This window comes from Monopterus albus, unplaced genomic scaffold (assembly GCF_001952655.1).
Source record: "Monopterus albus unplaced genomic scaffold, M_albus_1.0 scaffold23.1, whole genome shotgun sequence".
Taxonomy (NCBI): Eukaryota; Metazoa; Chordata; class Actinopteri; order Synbranchiformes; family Synbranchidae; genus Monopterus; species Monopterus albus.
The window spans coordinates 3,483,334-3,509,311 of NW_018127903.1; the positions used below are offsets into that span (position 1 = coordinate 3,483,334).

Genomic DNA, 25,978 nt, shown 5'->3' on the forward strand with positions numbered 1-25,978 from the left:
AAAAAAAAATGTTTAACATAGATGCAAGCTGAGATTTTGGTTTATTTTTGTGCAACAAAGACTTTTAAAAAATATCAGCCCAGGTGTTTTACATGCAGTAACATGTGAGAAGGTGCTCTAACATTACACACCCTCAGTATGCAGAGAGTAGGTCCTCATCATTCCTTGGTATGTATTTGATTGTGTGCGTGTGTGTGAGAGAGAGAGAGAGAGAGAAGAACGTATGTGTGACAATGAGATGTAAAAATAAAACTATTTGTGCTTTATAGGCTTGTTCCTGCTAATAGTATTTATTACTCTACATTTGTAAAGATTAGTTTGCTGTTTCTCTGCTGTTTATTTGTTTCTTGTTGAAGGTTTATTTCTGGTTTTACCCTCCATCGCCAAGTGATGATAAATTGCTGTGATAAACCAAAAAATTCTGTTTTATGAAAATAAAGACAGATTTCTACACAGAAATGTAATAAATTTTAGAGAATTTTGCATAAGTCAGTTGGTTGTAGTGTTCTCCTTTGTGATTTGACAGCTAGCACAGCAGAGACAAACTATTAACATTCCTTGTGGGTTATTTAAAGTACGTTCAGCACCTTGGGAGTGGAAACTCTTTTAAGTGCAGTGTGGTTTATCAGTTTCAGTGCATGTATGAATATGAAGGACCTGATAAGAACAGTAGCCTCTGCCTTTTCCAAAATGTTTGTGTCCAACAAACTCATTCAAGCAATGTAGAGTATTGTTTAAAGTGTAACAGTGTGTACTATGCTCTCTAATCAAATATAAGGTGTCCCAGTGCCTTCCACTCAAGCATCAAACCCCTCACAGTGGTGTGGGTGCTGTGCATACCTTGTCCACCTCCTCTTATCTCTGACAGGTTGTTTGGCATCTCCAGTCTTCACCAGCTGGACGCCCTCACTGACAACCTGCTGACCAGAGAGGGGAGGGGTCTGCCGAGATGGAGGACAAAGAAATGTGGGGGTGCGTTGGTGGTCCCACTTCCTCTTAGACCTCTCTCCAAATAGCCATTCACCGTCCTTCTCTCCTGGCATCTCATGTCTCAGTGTCTCTCCCAGCAAGAGTTTACAATACTTATTCTATAAAAACAACTGGATGCAGCACAAATGTATTTATTCACAAAGGTTCTTAACTCATTAAACGTCTCACCTAGTGTATTTACATGTAATTACATAGTTGTATGTCTGTTAGAAGTTGACAGCCCTCTATCTCTCACCTTCTCTTTTTCTTTTTCTCGTTCTCTCTCTCTCATATACTACGAGTTCAGAGGTTAAGCAGGCAGCTCTTCAGAGGGCCTGTTCCTCCTTAACCCTTTGTCTCCAGACAAACTCAGAGCGAACAAGCACAAGAGAAGAGGGGGATGGGAAAGAACAAGATCTCTGGGGTAGGGGAGCCTCCAGCCATGAAGATGGATTGCATCACTTCATACTTACTTGTACAGTTACAGAGCTCCGTGGTGACCTCTGTATGACTGGGAGTTAGCTGAGAGAAGAAAGCTTTGGTAAAGTGGTAAAGTAATATTAAACACAGAGTGTGTTTGTGTGTGCAAGCGTGCATGTGTATGTTAAGGATCTTAATCCATCTGTGGAGGACTTTCTCAGACATACTGGTCAGTCAGTAGATTGATGAAGCTTTGTGATCAAAGAGCTTAAGTGGTGCTTATCATTATCTCCCCACCATGAAACCCCCCACCCCCACCCCCCACGCCTTAACACAGACACACACACACACACACACCAGTAACCCCTTCACTTGCCCTGATGGTTTCTAACAGACACGGAGCACAGACATATACATACACATAAACACTTTTTGTGTCATGTGCACGGTCAAGACACCCCTTAAAAAAAAACTAACATTTTCAAATGCCACTCATTTGGCCTGCACTTCTGTATAGTGACTAAAGTGGGAGGGTTACTGAGGAGGGCTTATGTTAAAGCTGCTGCACAGCTATGCAGAGCAACTTGTCTTGCAAAACAAGCTTTAAAAAAACTATCAAAGACTTATTTAAAGCCTACTTCATAACAGTATGAACTATTGGTTGGAATTCATAAATGTGTATTTGGAGTCGCTTGCAGAACTCTGAAAGGCATTTGATGCCATTTTGTGTGGAATAAGTGGTCTGAGATGGAGTGTAATTGGCAAAGTTGATTATGAGTCTGATGGTGCTCTGTCTCTGTGGCAACAGCTTTTACACTGGAGTACCACAGAGTACAGATATAGTAGTCTGGATCTATGCAATTTTCATGTTTTAAAAGTTCAAAAATAAATAATTAAATTGCATGTATCTGAGTTCATAATGGACGTCAGTGTAAACTGGGTTGATAGATGCATATAACTGCTTTTTAGGCATATGTTACTTTAATATACTCAGCCATAATTGGAATCAGTAAGCTCTGTATGGCTCTAAGAGGACAGCACAATGGCAGTACAATAATGTAAAACAATGAATGCTTGGCCATTACATATGGTGCAACAAAGTAGGATGGTGGAGGTTTGTTTGAATGGTACTATCCATCCTTGCTATTATTTAAAAGCCACAAGAATGGCCTAATGCTGTTAAGCACAGTATAGTAACAAGACTCAGACCCAAGCTAATTTCCCCCTAAATGAGACTTTATGGCTGAAACAACCATGAAATCACTGAAGTAGATCTTAATATGAGCATAACAGCTGTCAAGGATAAGAGGCCAAGTTGTGTGTGTGTGTAGGTGGATGGGTGGGTGTGCTTGGGTTGTCCTGCATGTTACGTCTGAGAGACAAAGGGAGAGGTTAAAGGTCAAGCTAACAGCAGACAGGCCAGTCCAGCATCCGAGGACTCAGACTAACCTGATCAGTGATGGCTGTTTATCTGAAGACCTTTGAACCGTCACACTGATGGCACTGCCTTGTCTTTATCTCTCATGCTAGACTCTCACTTTTAGACCAGTTCAACAACACAGTGCAAGTTTAGAAGGAGACTCAAACAAATAAACACGGCTGGCTGTTGGCTTAGTGCGCCACAATGCATGTCACATGGCCATCGTGTCCCAAGATCGGCTCCAAATGAAACTCTTTGTCTCCTGTCACTTTCTGCAGTGGAACCTATGTTTTTTTTTTTTTTAAAAGGGACCCTGTGATGTGAGCAACATTAACTGTTTTGTCTCCTAACATACCACTGAGGTCCTAAGACTGGCAGCCAAACACACATGACAGGGTGGAAGGGACAGAGGAGCTCCCCCAGTGGGGGGTAGTGGGGGTCGTGGGCCGCCATGGAGCCAATGTCCTGTCTGATTACAGCCAGAGGACTGGAGAAGCACGCTAATCTTCCACACACACATACACAGACAGACAGATAGAGAGGCAGGAATACCCTCTCTTGGAGCTAAAGACACACACCTGCCAAGGCCGAAAGACATAAACACACACAAATTCTGACACACACAAACCTATTCAATCAAGAGGCTACACTCCATCTGCCCTGACTTCACTCCTGTCCCATTGTCCCTGCAGGAGACGGCATAACGATATTACTACCAGCAGGGCAGCACTTTGTTTCCTCATTGTACAGAACGGCTGGGGTCCTTTATAGTCTCCCAGTTTTGACAAAAGGAACATTGTCAGGTCATTACTGTGCATGAGGCCAGGCCAGACAAAAGCTAAGATTTGAACCCCACCCCCCACCCTCAGAAATTTGGACCAGACACTACAAAGTTTAATTTAGTTTTAATTAATTTCTATTCATAAATTATTGTCTACAGTGTCAGAAAAATTATGATGAGGAAACACTGAATTCTTATTTTTGATTTATTTTACCCCGTGACCCCGTTCAGGGACTAAACGGTAGAAAATGAATGACTGAATGAATGAATTGCCTTAAAGCAGTTATAATAGATTTTTTTTAAATAATAAAAAATGTATTAGAGAATATTGTAAAATGAGGAAGTTAAATGATGAACTTAAGAAACGTTCCTGACTCTGTAGCTGCCCCCCAGCTTTATGGAACTTTATAGTTGATTTCATTGTTTGGCCATGCACCCCATAACTTTGTCTGGTTCACTCTCACATTAAAGAGTTGGTAGGGAAATCAAGCAGAGATCAAACTGAGTGAATACTGTGTGGGCGTCCAATCGCTCATAATAACGATGCTAACATGATATTTGGCAGGTGTAATATTTATCATCTTCAGCATCTTCATGTAGCCTCTTAGCTAAGATTTGCTAACCTGCACTGAATGTAAGCCAAAGCAGGCTACTGGACAAATCGACATTTTGACCTGATGATGTTGCTCCATGAAAAGTGAGCGTACCACTCAATTTTGTGTAAGTTGATCTTTTTTGATTGATCCTGACCCCATGTTGGGGACCACTGTCTTATTTGATTAGTTTATCAGATGTACAAGCTAAAAAAATATTTTTTTGAATCTGTAAAAAATACACATTTGAATTCAAAGGTCATATACAGTAGATTGGATATGTTCACTTTGGCTCTTTGTAGTGTTATCGTGTACCCCAGCATCTCCTGGCAGACTTCTCTTTCCTCCCTGCATTTTAGTTTCCTGCACATTCTTGCTTGTCGCCACTTGTGAACAAGGATGTTTGCAAACAGGCCAGACCAGTCCACTGCTGTGAGACAAACACAAAACACAAACATCAATAAGCAAACAAATCTATTCACACACCCCACATCCTCCAAACCCTGCATGCACTTGCAGCCTGATTTCATAGCACCCACTCAGCCTGCTGTCACATCCCATTGTTTGCCACATGCAGCATTGTTTGGTTCATACCCAGTGCATCTCTGCTAGCTGGTCTCATTACTAATAGATGGTGTCAGAGAATCGCTGGCCTCTCTGTCTGACAAGACATTAGCATAAACACAGACTTCCTCTCAATATGTATTTGCACCAGGCAGTTGATCTTTAATTATGGATGTCTAATTGTTACCTGTCCACTCAAATGTGTGTGTGGTCTGGTATTACCTATGTTGTGGGCACTTCAATCTTTATACAGTCACACTATGGGGACTTGATGTCCTTATGGAGTAAAAACAGCAAGTCCCCAAAACGTAAATCACTGCATTATAGAGTGAGGACTTAGTTCATGGTTAGGGTGAAGTTACGATTAGGTTAAGGGTAGAGTAAAGGATAGGCAAGTATGGTTCTGACTTTTACTGATTTTAGGTTGGACTCCTGCTTTTTTACTTTAGGAATTTTAACCCAGGCTTGAAAATGAGAACAAGAATAAACATGTTCAAGAATGAAATATGTCCTAAAATATAATTTTTTACCAGCCCAGAGAAGAAGAAGAAAAGAAACGACCATTAAAGCCATATTATAAAAGCAGTCCTCTGAGTAAAGTGCTTAAGAGTAAATATAAATTAGAGAAACGGGACATTTGAGCAGAATATGCAGGCAGTAGAAAGTGAACTGGCTAAACTGCTTGAAAAAACATTTTAAAAGACTTTCTGTATGTGAGTTCTTTTTATTTTTACTGAAACAAAGTAACACATTAACAAAACAGTGCCGAACATGGGAGCCAAGACAACAGATACATGACATTACTGTATGCGAGTTCTCACAAAGCATCATGGGCCTACTAATGGAACACAGAGCAAACAGTCACCATACTGTATGAAGAAACATCAGTCACAAACTCTGAAAGTCTAGATAACATGGTGAGAAATACACTTCAGCAAAGGATGCACACAACCTGGTTGTGTTAATCATAGTGGCAGATAGGCAAACAATTAATATTTACACTTTATATACACACTGTCAGGTTGTGTGACCACATAGTAAAACTGGTTCATTGTCATGTGATATAACATTTAAAAATGAAAGAGCAGTTGCACAACAAATGACTTGATACACAGTTATGTGAAATGACTAGAGAATCCCATAATCCTTAGACAATTACACATTCAGACACTACAGTGAACATGGTTAAGAGTAGCTTCATGATCCATTACTGCTCCAAACAGATGACAGAAAAGGCCTTTTCTGTTCCTGCCCACCAGCTAGTTAAACCTCAGTCATAAGATGGTGAGAATATTTACATTCAACTCCAACCATTGTTAAGTTGGAGGCCCATTCTGTCACTGCATCCTTGTCATGTAGATAAACACTGTTCAAACCCACAAAACCTCGATTTAAAAATGATTCAAGACAGACTGGTTTTTAACATAACTCTTATGAATGCTAAAACATTGAAAAGTTTGTATAAATGATGCAGAAATACAGTATCACTTTCCATTGGATGTAATGACATTGGTGACTGTCCTCACAGGCTTTGCACCTGCCACTGTAGATTCTAAACACCTTTTTCTCCTCATCCTCCTCACCTGCTAAAAGGTCTGCTGTTTACATGGCTGTGAAGTCTCCATGAGATCAGCCTAACATCACTCCATCAGTATTAATAAAGTATTGTTTGTGCAGAAAGCCATCCACTCATCAAAAATGCATATAGCTGCATCCCTGCCCACAGCTCTGTGCTTTTCTCCCTCACTGCCTTTTGGTCATGCCTTTTCTCCTCCTTTCTCCCCCCTTCTTGGTTGTATGTTCATCAGACGTATTTTCCTGGTTCTGCTCCTGTCACTGTAAGCATCAACATACAGTATTTTCCACACCTGGCATTTCCATTAAGAGTGCAAATGCCACTTTCCTCTGTCACTATGAGGCACGGTGATCTCAGTATGAACATGTAATGTCAAATTACCATAAATTCAGTTCTATACAGCTCTGGCTTAAAGGTGGTAACAAGTATTTGATGATATTTTAGGTGTGAAATAAGACTTGAATATGTGGGTGATGAATATTACATGTCTTTTCCATATTGGCCCCGGTTCAAAGTTTGTCCTGGACCACTGACACACCACCACAGGGTCATTTAGTATTGTAGCTGCTTTCAGTAGCTGTTCTGTAGCTTTTTGATCATGACCTGTGTTAAGAACGAACCATGTCTCAAGCTCAGATCTCAATACCTGTGTCTTTGGGGACTTTTATAAACTATACAACCTGTAATATATTCATTCATACATGTGACCCAAAAATGCATCTTAAGTCCAGGATTGTGGCCATGTTTTGAATGCATTAGATCATTTTTGTATAATTTTCTACAGATTTTTCCTGATTTTTACCTGACATATTTGGTATCAGTGCAAATATTTGTGAACTAGAATTGCACATTTCTGCTCATTTTGGTTGTGGTTGTGACCTACAGTAGTGGTTTATGATGCATCCAACAATAGGTCCATATGGACATGTCATCTCTTCCTAATCCCACATCTCCAGTCTCCTGTCAAAGCAGGCAAAAATACTTGTTTAGCTGTGTAGCTTGAGTTTGTAGTGACTGATCCACTGACAGGTGAGTGGGGTTTTATTTCCAAACATGTTTCAGTATGTCAACAACTTGTCTGACTCCAATAAATCTTTACATAAATTAGACCTACATCTTCTGATCTGAAGTAGCCACAGAAATTTCACACAGCTGATCTTGCTTCTGTTATGTTTGCAGCAAAGTGTCGCCATGTGTGCCTGTGTCTGTCAGGTGAGGTGCCTGGTGTGTAATCACAGGCTTGTGTGCACTGTCCAGCATTGTTAAAGCATCAGTAGCTGAAAGGTGTGATATTAAGTGTAATTTTTATGCTTAAAATGGAAAGACAGACACATCTGTCTATGGTGATTCCTGTCAATCACATGTCCGAAACTCATATTTCAGGGGCCACTGCATTAAGGTCCATGCTATTTGAAAAAGGGAAATGATGGAGATCTGTTGTTGATGGAGATGTTTTTCTTTGACAGGGGAACAGATTTTAAAACACACTGGAATGTGCCTTCAAAATGCCTGGTTTATGTTACCATAGAAACGAGGAGAGGGACGTTTGAAACATTTTTAACCGGCAGGACAAATTTATACCTGAGAACTGTGGCTGTTGTCTCCAATCATGGCTTGTAAGCCCACCCTGGAAAAGCAAACTTCACAGTGAGTTTATGTGGAGCCCCCCTGCCAGATTCTCTCTGACTGATCAGTGTTAATAACTTTCTGCTGTGCTTGTGCGTGAACAGGATGTTGTTGATGGCAGGAGAACCTGAGAAGACTGCTTCCTTATATGAAATACAGATTAAAGAAGAACAGTTGGAAGAACTTACATCACTGTGCGAGGAGCACAAACAGGTGCGTTTTACCCCTCACCACTTTATTAAACGATGAGCAAAAATACTAAGATATGCATGTTATTTAGGCCCAAGGCTCTCGATGACACCTCTGTCAGTCACACCTTGAAGTTACTTTACGTAAATTCTCCCTATCCTGACTGTCATATAGCCCACCGATATATTCCTAAGTAATCTAACAAAAGGACCACCGATATATTCCTAAGTAATCTAACTTTTGGCTGCTGTGTGTTTTTTATGTAGGTGTTGGGGAGTTTGCGACAAAACAAAACTGAGTTGGACAAGGATATTCAGAAAAAGCAGGAGTTACTCTTAGGCTTTGATACGTATCTCAAGGTACAAAACAGGACCATATCACACAACTCCTGTATAAGAAAGACTACACCTGTTGTATTTAAATTTCCGTGCCGGAACTGGGTGGCAACAGAACTAACCAACTAAAATTCCCCTTTCTCCTTCTGTGTAGACTGAAGAGCCTAATGAACTTGTTGAGAGGCAAAGGGAAGAAAGGCGTCAAAAGGAGGCAGAGATAAAGGAGCTAAAAGAGGAGCTTGCTCAACTGACAGAGAAGAAACACAAGATAGACTGTCAAGTGCAGAAACATTCTGTGTACAAGGACAATGTGGAGCAGGCGGCAAAACTGGCTAAGGTACTGCAAGGATTTTTACATGGCAGAGAATTAAATCTATAATTGTTTATGTATGTCGAAGGCTTTTTTGAAAGTTCATAAGACCAGTGAACATGTCACCTGGTGGCCTGCCCTTGCCTTTAAACACGTTGGAAAACCCTGACATGTTTTGAGGAGATAGTGAAGTTGAATTTTGGGGTTACACATTTAATGTGCATCTGTGTTACAGTTTGAGGATGTGGAGTCATTCGTGGGTTATGTGGAACATCTGCGCCACTTTAGAGACCAGCTCCATCAGAGGGAGAGTGAGTCGCAGGAGCAGGCCGACCAACTGAGGAAAGCACTGGTGACACTGCAAGACCAGCGCCGCATGCTGCAGCTGCGAACGGTCAAAAAGCAGACCCAGCTCCAGACCGAGCTTGAGCAGATGTACTGTGAAGTTTTTACATGGGTAGGCCTAGCAGATACAATCCCAGGTCAAAGTCTGGCAGCTGAGCATGTTGCTTTAGGACTGAACTATTGTCTTCTGTATGAAATTCAGTTATGCCCGTCTTCATACAGGAAAGGAAGTGGAACCACATTCAGCAAACTGCTGTAAAGAAAACTCTCCTGGGACAGATTAAGATGTGGACCCTCGACATCTACAAAAAGACAGGTGGCCTTTTAGAGGGACAGGAAGGTGTGGATATGAATGACACAGAGAAACAGCTGGACAAGGTACAGTATGTACCCTGACAGAGATAAGAGCAGTAATAGAAAATGGAAAATGATCATTATAGCATAATGTTTCATACTGTTTCCTTAGATCCGAAACTTTATACAAGACCATGAAGACATACTGAAACAACATCAGACTTCCTGGCAGAGACCCAGTAGAGGACAGGATAAGACACACACCAAAAAGCGCATTGAAACTCACCGTAATCAACATTAAAATGTTTCAGTTTTAACTTAAAAGCAATGAACTTAATAAAATTTAAGACACTGAGTGAATTCAACAACTGGTCAGTCATTGTAGTAGGAATCTCTAGAAGGATCTGCATTGCAATCTCAGCATATTTACTATGTTTGTAATGAAGAGGTGTGAGAGTAGGGTGTAAAAAAATCTTTTTTCCAGAAGAGAGTATGTGCCTTAATTATGACTGTTTTCATTTTAAATAAAAATCTATGTAGATAACCAAAGATCTCCTTTGATCTAAATATAGTGCATGCTGAGAGGCATGTCAATAACCTTCGAAAGTTTAATATACTTGAATTAACGAGTTTAGTAAGTGATCAATGATAATCTAGCTCCGTGCTGTAATTAACAGGGCTTCATTATAAGAGGTTAACCAGTTCTAATAGTAGTAACTATAAATTTTAGTGGACTTCTTTTACCTTGTTAAATACTATATATCTAGTAGCATCATCGGATAAGTTGTACTACTATTGATGTACAACTACCATGTGACTTGTAAGTGAAGTAATTACTGATCATGCTGAACACAAGGGCCTGTACTGCCACCCTGTGGTCAGTAAGTAAATCGACGACTCCTACACATAATGAATCAGTCCTTTTTAGGACTTGACTTTGGCTGATTAGACTTGTTTTTAGTAAAGTAATACAAAGAATCTCCTGAGATTATTAAACTCCATCCAACAAGTCGTTCACCTGTACTAGGTGCAAAGTTCACAGATACACCTGTGTGAATGTTCATTGATTTTAAAACCTATTGTATATGTAATTATTTGCTGCTGTTTCATCATTTATTAGTTTATTTTTTATCCAAATATTGAATGTTGCTCATTAAGCAATTTACAATCTGTAGTTCGCATAAATGCTAAATACTAATTTAAAACATGAAAGACTTTATGGAAAAGCAATTCATAAATGTCCAGCATGACTCTGGGGGCAGGCTCCTATTTATAAATCATTCAAAAACATTCATGCTCTACAGGTAGATGGCGTGTCATTGCAGAGCTAGTCAGTGTTTTATTTCTTCCTGCCTTTGCCTTTGCTTTTGCCTTTGTCTAGTCAGTGTTTTATTTCTTCCTGCCTTTGCCTTTTATGGCCTTCTTGTTTTTGTCTTTGTTCTTTAAAGCCTTGCGAACACTGTAGCCTCTCCACCAGGCTTGGGCGAAAATAGCAGCTTTGGTCTTCAACTCCAGCTCTCTCATCTCCACCATTCTCTTCTCTTCTGCCAGCCGACGCCTCTCCAGGATCTGTTCGTACTCCACTTTGAGGACAGAAGAGCATTTCTCCAGGTTCTTCAGCTCCTCCTTCTCCCTTTCATAATCAGTTTCATTCTGCTCCAGGATGGCCTGAGTCAGGTAATAGTGGCAGTTATGGTGTTGAGGGGTGGACGGAGCAGAGGGAAAGATGGTGGTGGGCAGTGAAGGAAAAAAGGAAATAAGGTGATGAATCAAAAATGTGATAAAAAAAAATTCTCACTGACTATAGATAGGCCCCATGGTCATTTCATAAATCAGCATTATAAAACCTTGATAAGGATCATCTGTTTAGTAAGCAGATATAAATGCTCAAATGACATGAAAGTAGCATGGTGATATTAATTGTATCCATATAGGAATATTTTACAGCAACATCTTTAATATAGTTTGACAAAATAATCAGCAGAAGAACTGATTGAGCTACATCAACTGATGAAGACTGAAGTGTGGTTGAAGGCTCTGGGAAAGGCTAGTAAATGGACCATGTTGAGATTATTTTCTAGGTTAAGAACACATACGTACACAAACATGAAACATCTTGAACAGGCATGTTAACTAGTATCCAGGTTGTACACACTTAATTATTATTTGCCAGTAACTTTTGGCACTTTGTGGTGTCTGAGGTTGTACCTGCTTTTCTTCCATTGTTCTATCAAAATTCTGGAGCAAGTGTTCAATTGCAGTCTCCACCTTTGCATTTTCCTGCCAAGGAAGAAAAACAGAAAAAGCTGACATGAGTTTTGATGAAAACTAAAGATGTTACCACCACTAAAATACAAACAGCTTACTGTGAGATGTTGCATATACTAAACTAACCTCTTGGAGTATTCTCTCTGCCTGTCTGTTTTCAGACATCAAACTATTGAGCTGAATGGTCAGTTGATCAATTTCCTGTTGCAGCTTTTCTTGTTTTTTCGATGTCTTGATATGTGGTGGAGATTGCTTTTCTGTGGGAAGTGGCATATTCACTTGTGGGCTGTTCTCTTGCAGAGAATGCTGCAAATTGTTAATCTCCATTTGTTTCTGCAAAATCTGTGATCCAAACAGAAAGATAGGACAGGTAAGACGGAAAGATGTCAAGTGCAGAAAATATATTGGCTTAAAGTGTAGATCTTTTTCTCTTCTTTTGTAGCTGTGTCTGTCATGACTCTGTTCTCTGGTCTTTGTCAGATTTGGATTCTGTCTACTCAAGTTGGATTCCATCTTTTACTCAGGATTTGGATTCTGTCCCTGAACTCTAGATTTGGATCTTAGTGCCTACCTGAAAGGTTTATTGGAGTGTATTATACAATATTATACTGAGTTTGGGTTTTTTTGTTTTGTTTTTTTGTGCATGCACATGCTGAAACAGTTTTTCTACTTACCTTGGAAACATACTTACCTGTCCTCCTTCTGCTGTGTGCCTGTCTTTTCTACAGTTTATCATTATACTCACCTGCTACCCTTGGAGAGAAACCACCACTAAACTCACTTGAGCTATGCCATCGGCTATCTGTGGAGAGAAATCATCATCTAACCTGTTATACTAGCCTTATCAACTCGCCTGTAATCCACTGCCATCTTACCTGTTTGGTCTCTGCTGCCATTACTCCCTGTTTACCCACAAAACAAGAAGAGTGCACACGTGTCATCTTGTTGAAGTTCTCTGTAGCTGAGAATGAATGAGTAGTACTACCCCTGCTTCTGCTCTCTGTAGGAGAGGCCAGGTGACTGCGGTGTTTTGATGTCATCATGTTGAGAAACCAGATCATTCCTCACTACTACCTTCCATTCTCAGTCAGCTGAATTATTAATTCCTGATGCTCAGTTTGACAGTAAACATCACTTTTACTTATTCACCTCCTGGTGTTCTGCATTTGGGTCCTCTTAAAGTAACTTTCCTGACAGTGTTGTGGTGGAGTAGACACTTGAAAGTTTCTTTTTCAACATTAAAGTTGGTGCCTTACCTTTGTATCGCATTGCTTTATGGATGTTGACGCTGCTTCTTCCATTGAATCCAACTCCTTTAGTTGATCAGTAGGGGAAGGAGATGCAAACATTCTTTGGTTTAGCTGTAGCTCCTCTTCTGGACTGGTCAGCAAATCGTCTACGATATTGCTGTGAAAAGTCTTAAGTCCTCTGAGTAGCTTGTACTCACTCCTCTCTTCATCCAAACTCACCACTGCCCTCAGATCAGAAATTGCCGATGGATGAGCTCGGAAAAGCCTTAGCAAGTCCCTAAAAGAGTTCTTGATGTCCTTTCCCAACTGTGCCCTTGCTTCAACTTCTTCATCTGACTCCTGCTTGAGGCCTTCTAATTTCTGTGCTCTTTCTTCTAATAGTTGATGCTTTCGAAGTGCATTTTTAAATTCCTTGTCATCACTAGGCACAATGTTAGATGAGAGGAAAGCAGGCAGACTCAGTGCAATCTCAACCTGATCGATATGATTTTCTAATACTCTTGAGATGCGTTGAGCCTCAGCAGATAACGGCAGCTTCTGTGATGCTTTATGGGCCCGAGGCAGCTTGGTTGTCCTTTCTGCAGCCATACTGAATGGGAGGGATAACATAAGCCACACATTAAAAAAAAATGTTTATACTTGTGTATATATAAACAGTTTATCTATACTGGCTTACATTACAATACGTTTCCTAGTTACTTTGTTAGTTCATTTTTCAATATAGTTAGTACTTCCTTATAAATGGTTTTGGTTTTTGAAGTAATGTGGCCTGAAGAGATAAAACTACACATAACAGCAAATATTGGAAGAAAATCTGCAATATTAAAGCCTCCAACAAAAATATTGGTCGGTACTTGGTGTTACTTCTCCTGGAAGTCTGACTTGCACTTTACAGAACGATTTATGCTTAAAGGGCTGCACAAGTGTAAATTTGGAAACTTGAAGCCTGCACTTACATCCAGTGGTTAAACTTTTGGAATAAATTGTCAGACATTTTTTTCATGATGGCTGAGGTGTGGATATAATTTTAAGACTTTCTAACCAGGTAATTGCACGTTATGGAAAAACCATATGACACAAATTATTATTCAAAGTAGAGTAGCCTATTTTGGAATCGTGTTGTTTGAGGGATGGGATCTTTAACGTTGTTGTATTTTGCGATCATTGTGGGTCGTCCACCGGTACCATTTTTACATAAAAAAATCTGAGTATTTCTCCTATTTCTTCTATAACTGCAAATGTTCCTAATTTTTCGCGGATTTTAACGTGTTTTACTTTATATGCGTTATATAGGCACTAAGCTTACATACCTGTTGACTCTTGTTTTAGTCGCAAGCAGAACGTATCGTTGACGTCTAGTTCTCTGTTGCTAAGATACCACCAACGCGGGAGACAGTTTAAAATACCGGGGCTGATAGCTTAGGATGCAGAAAATAATTGTATCCACACTTAATCTTATTGTATAAATGAACGAACAAATAAGTGAACACGATGCCTTGCCACAAATTGTTTTTAGAGTAGCCTATGGTTTTGACTCCATTGACTTTTATTTTGAAAATTTGGCGAAACTCGGCTTGCCGCGAATTGCTTTAGTGTCGCAAAAGTTTGTTGATAGTACCTGTATACTTTTGTAGTATCGTTAGTAAATGTCAGGAGTTGCAGAAAGAATTAACTTAAATATAAAGCTGGTGTACTTTTGTATCTGAAACATGTTACCAGAACATGAACGATATGTTATCCAGCAGAAAGCCTTAGTTGCGATGATGATGCCGTTTTGGAGACTCAGCTTGTTCGCCCGAGTGACAGTGAAACGATTGATTCGTTGAGAAATGTCATCTGTGACGGAGCAAAGACCATATCTGCGATCTAGTGGCTCTACCCCTTCACAACAGCTTTATAGCTACTAGTTCCTCTGTTACATTTCTCAGCAGAGATATCTGAATGTATGGTTACCTATCATCACTTAGCACCGCGTAAAAAAGTATCCTACTTTGTCAGTTAGCTAGCAGTTAGCGTTAGCTGTGGGCATCCGGGATGTGCAGTTATCTTGCTGTTTGCAGAACAAACCGTTCATCTATTTAGAGAGAGCAAAGATTAGATTAATTTCAGCTAAACGTTAGTAAATCGAGGCTGGTTGCAGCCTGTTTGTTTACTAATATGGAGTCTGACGACGATGTTCCTCTCATCTTAACGTGGGATGAAGCAAACAGCGGTCTGTTCAACGAGGAGACTGAGAGAGGAGATGAAAGTAAGTTTTACTGTGCTGTCCCCATCCTGAGCCACAGTAGATTTGTACAGTATAAGCTCTAGTGGCTAGAACCATGGCCATGGAAATGGAGGTGTTGCCACTGTAAAGCAAACACTGTTGAAAAAGATTTGGTTGCCATACAGCTAATGCAGCAACCATAGCCTTCCTGGACGGTGTAATGTTCCTGTTTGTTTTTTTTGCTGAAACTACTTTAGAGGTGTTGATAATTTAATGGCCATTTTGGATGATGTATTGTTTGTGCTGTTGCATTGTGTTACACAAAGGTTTTCCATTTTTAGTCTATAAACTCATTTTTAGTTGATATAAATAGGATTACTAAATATTAGATTTACTATCACCATAAACCACAGCCTCCAAAATGACCTAAAGTTGAATCAGCACCTCTCCAAACAGTTTAAACAGAAATTTACTTTAAGTTAGGTGTCTACCAAATCAACCAGATTTGGTGGTTAACACATTGGTGGTAACAACTTTGGTTTTGTATGTATAGTGTAGTGTTGTTTATGAAAGAGTATTTAGTAGTTTTCTATATATTGTATGCTATTATAGTAGATATGAAGTTGACACTCATCTACTTACCAGATTTGCACTGGTGCAGCCTGAAGCCATTTCATGTTGACATGAGTCAGCTGCTGACAGATGTTGAGAGTCCAGGCCACACTGTTTTAATGGACAAAACAGACAAACAAACCAAAAAGAAGTGTCTGTCTTCCAGGCTCTGAGGTCACGTGTGTTTGTACAGTATGTGTGGGTATCCATGTGACCACTCTGCATCATAATGCGGCTGCCTTTGTATTCCTCACATATAAGGTAGAAAATGACCCATCTGAGAAAGTGCTTCCTCAGCACATCTTGCACCCCTCAGCCCCTCCCTGTTGCTCATGTGCAGCTTGCATGTCTGTTGCCTGTTGGTATTGTGTGTCTGTGTGCGGGAGCTTATTAGATCATTTTCTCTGGCTCTGGAGGTGAACAGGAAGAGATTTTTTTTCAGGACATTTGAGACTGGACAAAGAAGTATACTGTTATTGCTGATTGCTGTTGGAGCTTTCTGGAAAGAGAGGAACACTAGGAAAGGAGACTGCATTGTGTCACCTCAGTGACAAATGACATGCTTAGATTTAAGTTTAGTTTTGTTGCTGGTTGTTAGGACCTTCCAAATCACCACAAGACTAGATTTTATTTTTCCTGCAAAAAAAAGGTTTTCTCCATGTTATTGTTAAATAAAGGACTGGAATTGTGCACGACAGACAGTGCAAGTATCCTGTCAGGATAACAGTCAGGCTGCTGCTGGACTGGAATTTGGTCTTCACACTTCAGTTCATTCTGGTACTGTCATGGACAGGAAATGTCTGTTTCTAAGACTTATACTGCCTCCAGCAAGTTTTATTCCAAGGAGTTGGTGCCTGAAGTAGAAACATCTGATGTGTAGCGTTTTGGAAGGGCACCCAGATAAACTCACGCAAGGCTAAAATAAACAACTGCAGCAACACACATGCTGCTTTACTCCAGGACTGCGATATATATTTAGGAGAGATTATGAGAGGTTGTCATTGTCTAATTCTGTGTTATGTCCTAAAATGACATGCAGCTGTCTCAGTGTTAATAGATCTCTATATGTCTTCCCTGTCTATTGAAGTGAGTCGCTCTCCATCTTGTAACACGTGATTAGTTCCTCTTGTGATCTGGTCTGTCTCATGTCTGTGTCCTGTCTAAAGCAGGAAGTAGACATTATAGGCAACTGACTGGCAATGCTGAGTTTAAAGTTCAAATTCCACTGTTAAGGCAGGAGGCTAGTGTTTAAGTCACCTGTCACTGTTTACTGGTGACATTTGGTTCTCATCAGGTTGACTGAACTTAGATGCTTTTTCCAAAATAAGTAGTTGATTGGCAAAGAAGTACTGAATAAAGCAAGTACTGTAAATTGTTTTGAAAGGTGTTCTGTCTCTTGTGTCACTTTAATCTTGCAGCCTGGCTATTTCTGGATCTGTGAGGTCTCTCATCCGGACTCTACTTGTCACTGTGTTTATGGACTTTGCATTAGACATGAGTGGAATGTTGGACCATCTGTATCTCCAGATGTGTGTGGATGCTGGAATGACACACAAAGACATACACTTGTGCAGTGGACTTCAGGGAGTGTAACAGACAAATCCAAGTGGATCAATGGAGTGCTTATACGTCCAGGCATCTGGTTTCCATGTAGATCAGACTTGTAATGAGAGTCCAGTAGTGATCTCCTCCTTTGCCTTACAGTTAGAACTAGACTGTACTGGTGGGCACATACCCCTTTATGTGCTGTGTATGAAAGAGTGAAGTAAAAAGACAAGATCATTTTAGTTTCCATTTGTTGTGCTTTTCTGAATAAATAAGGGGTGTATCAATACATTAACCCTTAAATGTTTTCTTCCAGATGGAGGAGGAGGCAATTATGACACAGTGAACAACAGTGTGGTCTCAACATCTGTGCCACAGAACTACAGAGCCCCAAATGTGTCCTTACGGCAAAGCTGGGAGATGAACTACCAAGAAGCAGCCATCTACCTGCAGGTACGAGGAACTGCAGCTGAGTTCACGTGTAGACGGCTGAGCCTTGTACTCTTTCATTAGCCTATGTTTACACCATGAACAGTTGCAGGAATTAATAAACCTGTCAATAAACAAGGAACTGCAAAATAGCAAACAAAGTAGGGATGGACAAATATGGGATTTCATTGTTAATAAGTCGTACTGTTGCTAATACAAAAACTTAATCTCAGTTTTTATTGTATTTTAAAACTTCTTCACTTCTGACTGGCCAATAACTGGAGATTAAGTGGCGTCATAGACCACGCCCTCAATTCATTGATGGATTTAACACTAGGATATACCATAGCTGGGTGAATGAGAACCTCCATGTTTTAGGCTGAACACCCTTTGACTGGTGCAGTTGTAGTAAAGAATGTTTAGACATTTTCCAGACTACAGAAATTACTTGTTCACCATCACTAAACAAAGGGTGTTTATTATCCACTTACATCCTGACATGTGTCCCCGGGCAAATTTAACACCCATCCACACCTGAACTCATGTGATCCTAATAATCCACATGATGGCGAGTGAGGTAATGACCCACAATTGACTTCAACAGTCCCCAGTGTGTTAACAACTTCACAGATGTTAAATACATGAGACTTCCCACTAGTCAGAACTGAACAAGCATCTCGGACGAGAGGTGACACATCTTCAAGACCTGAAACAAGTCTAGTTGCCAACTTTAGCACATCTGATTAGAGTGCGGATACCCAAACCAAGCCTAACGGGACCTGTCGGTACCCGAGGGTTTGGGCTGGGTTCCGACAAATTTAGAAATTATGTTTGGGTACAGGTTATGTTTGGACAAACTTTAGCACTCAAATGTCTGATTCCTTTAATGATAAGGGTTTTTCCCCTTATCGCACTGCCCAAAGTCAACTGCATCAGGCTCGGGTTAAATTCAGACATTATATACTATAAACTTGTCTGGTCTAGGCTGGGTTTGGACACTATACTCTCAGGCACCGGTTGGGATCGGACAGAAGTATGCACCGTGATCCATGCTCTACATCAGATATACCATGACCCAGATGAATGTGCATCTCCACAGACGTCCAGATTATAATCTGCAGTTTATGATGAATTATGATAAGGGGCTCAAGCTTTGTAGACATTGACATCGAGTGTAGACAAAATAGGCAAACCGGTGTTTCCCAGACTTTTCCAGTCATGTTCCCCCTCAGAAACACAAAAATGACTTATCATAGCAGGAAAAGCACAGGTGGTCCTCATAACATTAATAATGGTTCTGTTCCAGAAATTAAGGCAATGAAGCAATTACTGAAGCTTGTCAGTTACACTGTAAATGCCTTTAACGTTGGCTTCAGTGTTTCACCGTACCAGTATGTCAGACTTCTACTTGCCGTGTTTGTCAGACCACAGATACTGCGCCGTAATGGTGTGGCAACAGTTGAATCTGGAAGAAGCACAACATTTAAAATGCTCACGCTACCGTATGTGGTGTATAAACGTCTGTTGAATTTCATACATAGGAAGGAGAGAACAATGATAAATTTTTCAGCCACCCTCGAAACCCAAAGGCGCTGGCAGCGTACCTGTTTGTCCACAACCACCTGTTCTACATGATGGAGCTGGTGACAGGCCTGCTGCTGATGATGCTGTCGCTGTGTGAGGCTCCTGCTGTGCCCTCACTGCGCCTGGATGTTTACGTGAGTGAAAACACACACACATCAATGCACTCACACACACACACTTGTATGCACAGTTGAAAAATACTGCTGTGTGTGTGATACCTCTGTAGGTCCATGCCACTCTGGAGCTGCTGGCTTTGGTTATGGTAGCATTTGAGCTATGCATGAAGCTCCGCTGGTTAGGCTTCCACACCTTCATACGACACAAGAGGACCATGGTGAAGGTAACTGATACATGATGAATACTTTTTAATGGCTTAATAATAAAGTAGTTTTACATAAACATCTTGCCTTGCTCTGCAGGGAGGTCAGAGGTCAGGGTCAGTCACTTTAGCATTCTGGGTGCTTGCTCTCACAAGGAATGCAGTCATCCTGCTTGCTAGTTTAAGACCGAGCTTCCACTAGTGTATGTTGTTCATGTTGTCTCTTCTCCTTGTACAGACGTGCGTGTTGCTGCTACAGTTTGTGGAGGCCATAGTGGTTTTGGTCAGACAGACGTCTCATGTGCGAGTGACCAGAGCTCTCAGACCCATATTTCTAGTGGACTGTAGATACTGTGGTGCTGTGCGCAGGTACGGAACGCTAGACAAAATCTGTTGCAAGCTGAGTTAGGGTTTATGCTCCATTTGCCTTGAAAGCGTGCATGAGAATGCACTTTTTGACTGTGCTGTGATGCTCTCATTTGATCTTATATTATAAATCCAGCACACCTAGGGCTAGCATTTTTTTGCTCGCATCTAGTGAAGTGAAACATTACTCAAGGTGACAACATCTAAGCTTGTTACTGTATGTGCAATAAAACCTCCACAAGAAAAAAGTTCCAAAGAGTAATTTATCAAAACGCCCATTAAATGAGCATAAACTAGCTGATAATTTCAGCTTTGCTTTGTAGTCCATCATCCACTGCCTATTTGTGTTAATGTAGCAAGCTTGTTAGGCTAATCACAAATTGTTATGAACAAGTTAAAACAAAAAATGACAGTATGTAGTTATAAGCCAGAGGGAGAGAGATGGATGTGGCTGTGTTGCAGTGAACACGGCAGACTGAGCTATTATTTGTTATGACAGGCAATACTGTTAACCTGAAGTAGCAAAGTTTTATTTATTTTACAAATATATAAATATAACTTATTATGTAATTTCCCCTGAACTGACAGTCACATTTAGATAAATGAAATAATAAACTGAATCATATTTAAAGTTCAAGAAAACCCACTGTTATAAAAGACAAGCTTTTTTTAAGTTCAGTAAATGCATGTTACCAAAGTCAACAAGTAACCACATTAAATAATCATGATCTCAGTATCGACCAAAATAATCATGATTGACTTTTACCATAATCATTTTTTTCCTGCCCCTTGAACATACAGGTACCACTGATTAAACTGTTTCTCTTGTCCAATCAGAAACTTGCGCCAGATCTTCCAGTCCCTGCCACCTTTTATTGACATCCTCATGCTGCTTCTTTTCTTCATGGTTATATTTGCTATCTTGGGTAAGAATTAATTTAATGCATATTAAATGTTGCTGCTTTCTTTTACTGAGATTTGCAAAATAGTTAAGGGTGACCCATCTGTTGTGTTCAGAGGCACCAGCGTTTTCTGTGTTGATTAGCCTCTTGTCTCCTGCAGGTTTCTGCCTCTTCTCTCCAAACACTGCTGACCCGGTATGTTGTCTTTAGCATGTCTGAAATTAGTTTTTGTGTTGTGTAAGGCTGGGTGGTAGTTCTCTTTGTGCTAGTTTTGTGTCTGTGGTCATTTTTCCAGACTTAAAACACTCTTCTCTCACTGCAGTACTTCAACACTCTGGAGAACAGCCTCGTCAGTCTCTTTGTTATGCTGACCACAGCAAAGTAAGCACAGCATTTCATGTGGAACTGTTCATGTATCTTTACACACATGGCATACAAGCAGTACAGCCTACATTTAGAGCTCAGCTTTCATGTTTTTGCCGTCTTACAGTAGATGTGTTGCAGGTAAATCCATAGCCTTCATTTGCTATCTCCTGGTTTGCTCTTCCTTGTAGTTTCCCTGATGTGATGATGCCAGCATACTCCAAGAACCGCTGGTCCTGTATCTTCTTCATTGTTTACCTCTCCATAGAGCTGTACTTCATCATGAACCTGGTACAAATAACCTTGTTTTCAGCAGTTTGATCAACCTTGTTTTCAAGAGTTTGATAATTTCTGGATATGAGAAATACTCAGTTTTAGCCCTATTATAATGATGCCAGTCTTCCCATTAGCCTTTTTACATGATTACTCACCAGCTTCCTTGCATTGTTTTTTCCCTCCAGCTCCTGGCAGTGGTGTTTGACACATTTAATGATGTTGAGAAGATGAAGTTTAAATCTCTGTTGCTTCACAAACGCTCCGCTATCGACCACGCCTTTCAGCTGCTAGTCAGCCGACAGGTACGACCTCAGTGTTCTGTATTGTATATTTGGTACAAAGTGTTTATTATATCAAGTGCTTACTCAGTCATTGTCTATTGTTCTCGCTCCAGAGGCCGATGGGCATCTCTTTCAAACAGTTTGATGGCCTGATGCGTTTTTATCGGCCACGTATGTCTGCAAGAGAAAGCTTCCTCACGTATTAAGGTCTTAACACCTCAGGGGCTCCTATGCTCAGGTAACTGACACACAGTTTTTCATTAAATTATTCTGCAGTTAATCGCACTGTTACGTTTTTATGCCTGTTCTGCTACAGTCCACAGGACTTTTATAACTTCTATGAGGTCACTGGCCTTAAATGGAAGGTATGTAGCTTTACATGTGTACTGTGAAATTATAATTCACTTTATTTTGAGTCCTTGGCTGTTTTTCATGTGCTGTATATATGTGTGTTGTTTAGGCACGACGCAGTAGAGAACACTGGTTTGATGACCTTCCACACACGACCTTCCTCATTTTCAAAGGTAAGTTCTCTTTCTCCTCGTTTATTAAACTAAACAGATCTGTTTCTCAGTTCTTTATCCTCAGTGCTTTCTTCTCTTCTTCCAGGCATCAACCTGCTTGTGACGTCAAAGGCCTTCCAATATGTCATGTGTAGGTGTCATCGTTTACATTCTCCCAGCTGAGTCTCTCTCTCTCTCTCTCACTTGTAGTAAACCTTTCAACTTGTTCTTGTGATGCAGATGTTGTGGTGGCCTTCAATGGTGTGTGGATCCTCGTGGAGACGTACACGTTGAGCAGTACGATCTCTCCCAATAACGTACACATACTCAAGGAAAAGGTTTTGTGCTACAGGTCTTTTCACCTTCCTCTCCTCTTGCAGGTGGATTTTCCTGGTCCAGATTTGTTCCCTGGAGTTACATCGTCTTCCTGACCAGTGAGTAGGCTAACTAAAACTGATCACAGAAGTCAAGAATGAATTAAAGTTGTTTACCTGCACATGTACACATATTAACACTTATATCTTTACCATTTTAGTTTATGGTGTAGAGGTGTTGCTGAAAATAACAGGTTTGGGGCCAATGGCTTATTTCAGCTCTGGGTGGAATCTGTGAGTACTAATTGCTTTCATTATTACTGAATTCAAAATTTCTGACTTGTAAATTTAGTGACGCAGTCAATAAAAATGATGCATGCTGAACAACCCAGTGAGGGCAAGACTGCAAAAATCCATAGACTAATGAACCTGTAGCCATTTTGTGAAAAGACAAAACGTATTTGAGCATGTACTAAACACTGGATCTGTATTGTTGGTAATGATCCTTTCTTTGCTCACTTGTTCAGGTTTGACTTCTCAGTGACAGTGTTTGCCTTCCTGGGCCTGATTGCACTTGCCTTCAACATGGAGCCATTTTACTTTATTGTAGTGCTCAGACCACTTCAGCTGCTCCGGTGTGCTTTTGATTTTACCGTTTAAGATTAGAGTGAAAATTTTCATAAGATACCCGTTATCTTCTTTTCCAGTTAAATTTTGGTCTATCTTCTCTCACAGGTTGTTTAAGATAAAGCAGAGGTTCCGTAATGTGCTGGACACCATGTTTGAGCTCTTCCCCAGGATGGCCAGTCTGGGCTTGACATTAATCATTTTCTACTACTCCTTTGCAATTGTGGGAATGGAGTTCTTTGCAGATGTGGTTTACCCCAACTGCTGCAAGTGAGTCATAATGGTCATCAACTGTAGTAATCAAAAATTACACTCAGCTGCAGTTTATATCTCAGTATTCCATTTATTTACTGATAAGAATGTATTGGCATTAACGGTGGTTTTCCACATTCTCCAATAAATTATACACAATAGGATTATGTTTATTTCCACTAATCACCCTTTATTACGTCTTTTTTCCTCAGTACCAGCACAGTGGCAGACTCCTACAGACAGATTAACATCACATATGGCAATAAAACAGTGCTGGAAGAAGGCTATTATTATCTCAACAACTTCAACAACATTCTCAGCAGCTTTGGTAAATGGTTTCAATTTTTTAAAGGATAAGCCTGGCAATATTGTATATTTTTTATTGTCAACAAATCCCATGACTAGAACCAAACCAGAGATCCATTAGTTTGGCTCTCTGTACTTAAGGCCCTCCCCTGGCCTGTCTGTGGCTCTGTCCCCAAGCCTCTTTGTTCTACTGAAGTCGTAAATCTTAAAAAACAGGTCACAAGTCTGTAGTTTAATTTGTAAAAGGAGTCTAAATAAATTCCTGCAAAAGCAGGACACTGTAGTTTTTAGAAAAATAAAATAGTTTACATAATTTTTCTGTTTTGCTGTTTGGTTTTATTTAATGCATGGATTACTTTCTTGTTTCTTTTCCAGTGACGCTGTTTGAATTGACTGTGGTCAACAACTGGTACATCACCATGGTAAGATCATGTCATTTACTGTATGTGTGCTGTCTTTCATCAGTCACCACCCGCATTCTTAGTGACACTGGGTGTCGTCGTTTGACTTGAATTTTTTCCTCTCTTTTACAGGAAGGCGTGACCTCTATGACTAGCCACTGGAGCCGTCTGTATTTCATGACCTTTTACATAGTAACCATGGTGAGGCCTGTGTTGTCATATGTGCACAAGTGTGATGTGTCATGCTAGTATACACTGCATATTTATCTGTGTGTGTGTGTGTGTGTGTGTGTGTGTGAGAATGTGAGCAAGCAGCTTGTGATATTTTTTGTCTGTCTACCCTCCAGGTGGTAATGACCATCATTGTGGCTTTCATTCTGGATGCATTTGTGTTCCGCATGAACTACAGCCGCAAGAACCGGGAGCCACTGGAGAACCCAGAGGGTGGGACTGAGTGTGTATTTGTATCTGGAGTGGATATTGTGTGTAAATGTGTAGCATTTTAGAACAAAAGCACTTAGCATTATGGAATATCTTCACTCTTTCTTGCACAGATAAAAAGCTAAAATATTTGATTAACATTTAGCTTCCAGTACTGTGTTAAAGAAGAGCGTGGCATAAAAATTAGACAGTGAATCATCCTATCCTGGTTGTGTCTGTGTGTACATGCTTTAGATGAGAATGGGATAGTGTTTGAAGTAGAGGTGAGTCGTGATGAAGCGCTGGCCACCCTGGAACTGCACAAACAGATGTGTCCGGGATCATCCTCCCTCAGCTCTTTACAGGCTGTCATACAAGCTATGGACAGGAGTGGAGTAAGAACATGCATACACCACACACGCACACACTTTTCACTCTTCACATAAGCCCAGCTAACTCACTTTGGTGTGTACAGCGCACATCTCTGGTCTACCTAGGTCGCAGGTCTAGAACGAAGAGTGACCTCAGTATGAAAATGTATGAGGAAGAGATGCAGGTAAAAAAAAAACTGAAGAAATAATCCTGAATACCATGAGTGTAGTTGGGCTGCAATGGCCTCCTGACCTTTATCACATCTTGTTTCTTCAGGAGTGGTATGCAGAATATTCAAGAGAAAACCTGCATCAAGACCAAAGCATGGAGCGGGAAATGGAAAGTCCCGTCTCAGACCCATTTCCTTTCCCGGAGCCTCAGCTCAACTCACAGACTGGACCTCACAGCATAAACTAACGCACTTTGCAGGTGTTACCTAACACATCATCTCAGCATTTCCTTAATGCTTAGAAAACCCTTCACGCCAGGTCTTCTTCAGCTACATCACACTCGGTTTCCCACTGTGGCAAACCACTCTGGGTACAACTCTTTTCTGGAGCCATTCCTACAGACAGAGACCAGCATTACAAGTCTGTTGCTTGGACAGGAGTGTTGCCTTTTTGCAAGACCGCAGCAGACGTTTAAAAGGGAGCATGTACTACTGCAATATGTTGCGTAGTATATACTGCTGTAGACCTTTCATAACTTCATGTAGTACTTAACCTATTGCCTTAGTTTATTGGTTCATCTGATGAATATTAACACAGACACTACTAAGTTCTTTGAAGACCAAAAGCATAAACATTTACACTCCTCTTAGCTCAAAGCAATTACAGTGTTATTTGGTAACTACGGAAGAGGGTTCGGGCCAAAAATTTAAGGTCTGACTTTTTTGTCAGAATTCTCACTTTAAACTCAATTTCAGCTTTCTCAGAAATCATCTTTAAAGTTGGGATTCTG

The 25,978-nt window shown here is 40.4% G+C and overlaps 3 protein-coding genes across 4 annotated transcripts; 2 read left to right on the forward strand and 1 right to left on the reverse strand.

The window, feature by feature from the left end:
- The first annotated feature begins 7,485 nt into the window (after positions 1 to 7,485).
- On the forward strand, positions 7,486 to 10,627 carry cfap73 (cilia and flagella associated protein 73). 2 transcript variants are annotated; one of them, XM_020594305.1, is made up of 7 exons: positions 7,486 to 7,970; positions 8,054 to 8,162; positions 8,405 to 8,497; positions 8,628 to 8,810; positions 9,019 to 9,240; positions 9,351 to 9,506; positions 9,595 to 10,627. In XM_020594305.1, exons 1-7 carry the CDS (start codon positions 7,933 to 7,935, stop codon positions 9,721 to 9,723), a joined length of 930 nt encoding a protein of 309 aa, XP_020449961.1. In that variant the 5' UTR covers positions 7,486 to 7,932; the 3' UTR covers positions 9,724 to 10,627. The 2 variants fall into 2 exon arrangements, with proteins under 2 accessions (XP_020449961.1, XP_020449962.1); XM_020594306.1 differs by lacking the exon at positions 8,405 to 8,497 and having other exon boundaries at positions 7,492 to 7,970.
- Positions 10,527 to 14,336, reverse strand: drc10 (dynein regulatory complex subunit 10). Its single transcript, XM_020594304.1, has 6 exons — positions 14,251 to 14,336; positions 12,947 to 13,529; positions 11,817 to 12,032; positions 11,631 to 11,702; positions 10,826 to 11,090; positions 10,527 to 10,793 (listed from the first exon to the last, which is right to left on the reverse strand). The coding sequence occupies exons 2-6, from the start codon at positions 13,526 to 13,528 to the stop codon at positions 10,762 to 10,764; spliced, it is 1,167 nt and encodes a 388-aa protein (XP_020449960.1). The 5' UTR covers position 13,529; positions 14,251 to 14,336; the 3' UTR covers positions 10,527 to 10,761.
- Positions 14,337 to 14,526: 190 nt separating this feature from the next.
- tpcn1 (two pore segment channel 1) lies at positions 14,527 to 25,969 on the forward strand. Its single transcript, XM_020594303.1, is given in 26 exon segments — positions 14,527 to 15,188; positions 17,620 to 17,756; positions 19,274 to 19,450; positions 19,543 to 19,656; positions 19,874 to 20,004; positions 20,839 to 20,927; positions 21,064 to 21,098; positions 21,226 to 21,284; positions 21,458 to 21,557; positions 21,728 to 21,844; positions 21,937 to 22,061; positions 22,140 to 22,188; positions 22,284 to 22,347; positions 22,433 to 22,477; positions 22,567 to 22,623; positions 22,707 to 22,760; positions 22,862 to 22,934; positions 23,168 to 23,275; positions 23,376 to 23,537; positions 23,732 to 23,847; positions 24,201 to 24,247; positions 24,359 to 24,427; positions 24,574 to 24,670; positions 24,902 to 25,041; positions 25,122 to 25,202; positions 25,295 to 25,969. Coding segments are annotated over 26 exon segments (2,478 nt in total). The 5' UTR covers positions 14,527 to 15,097; the 3' UTR covers positions 25,436 to 25,969.
- The last annotated feature ends 9 nt before the right edge of the window (positions 25,970 to 25,978 follow it).

What these genes read in the sequence shown, in the direction of transcription:
- cfap73 (XM_020594305.1), top strand. Translation starts at nt 7,933, where the DNA reads ATGGCTTGTAAGCCCACCCTGGAAAAGCAAACTTCACA. An exon ending in TGTGCGAGGAGCACAAACAG is followed by an intron (nt 8,163 to 8,404) that starts GTGCGTTTTACC and finishes TTTTTTATGTAG; the next exon opens with GTGTTGGGGAGTTTGCGACA. An exon ending in CAGAGAAACAGCTGGACAAG is followed by an intron (nt 9,507 to 9,594) that starts GTACAGTATGTA and finishes CTGTTTCCTTAG; the next exon opens with ATCCGAAACTTTATACAAGA.
- drc10 (XM_020594304.1), bottom strand. Translation starts at nt 13,528, where the DNA reads ATGGCTGCAGAAAGGACAACCAAGCTGCCTCGGGCCCATAAAGCATCA. An exon ending in TAAAGCAATGCGATACAAAG is followed by an intron (nt 12,033 to 12,946) that starts GTAAGGCACCAA and finishes TTTGGATCACAG; the next exon opens with ATTTTGCAGAAACAAATGGA. An exon ending in GAACAATGGAAGAAAAGCAG is followed by an intron (nt 11,091 to 11,630) that starts GTACAACCTCAG and finishes TACCTGACTCAG; the next exon opens with GCCATCCTGGAGCAGAATGA.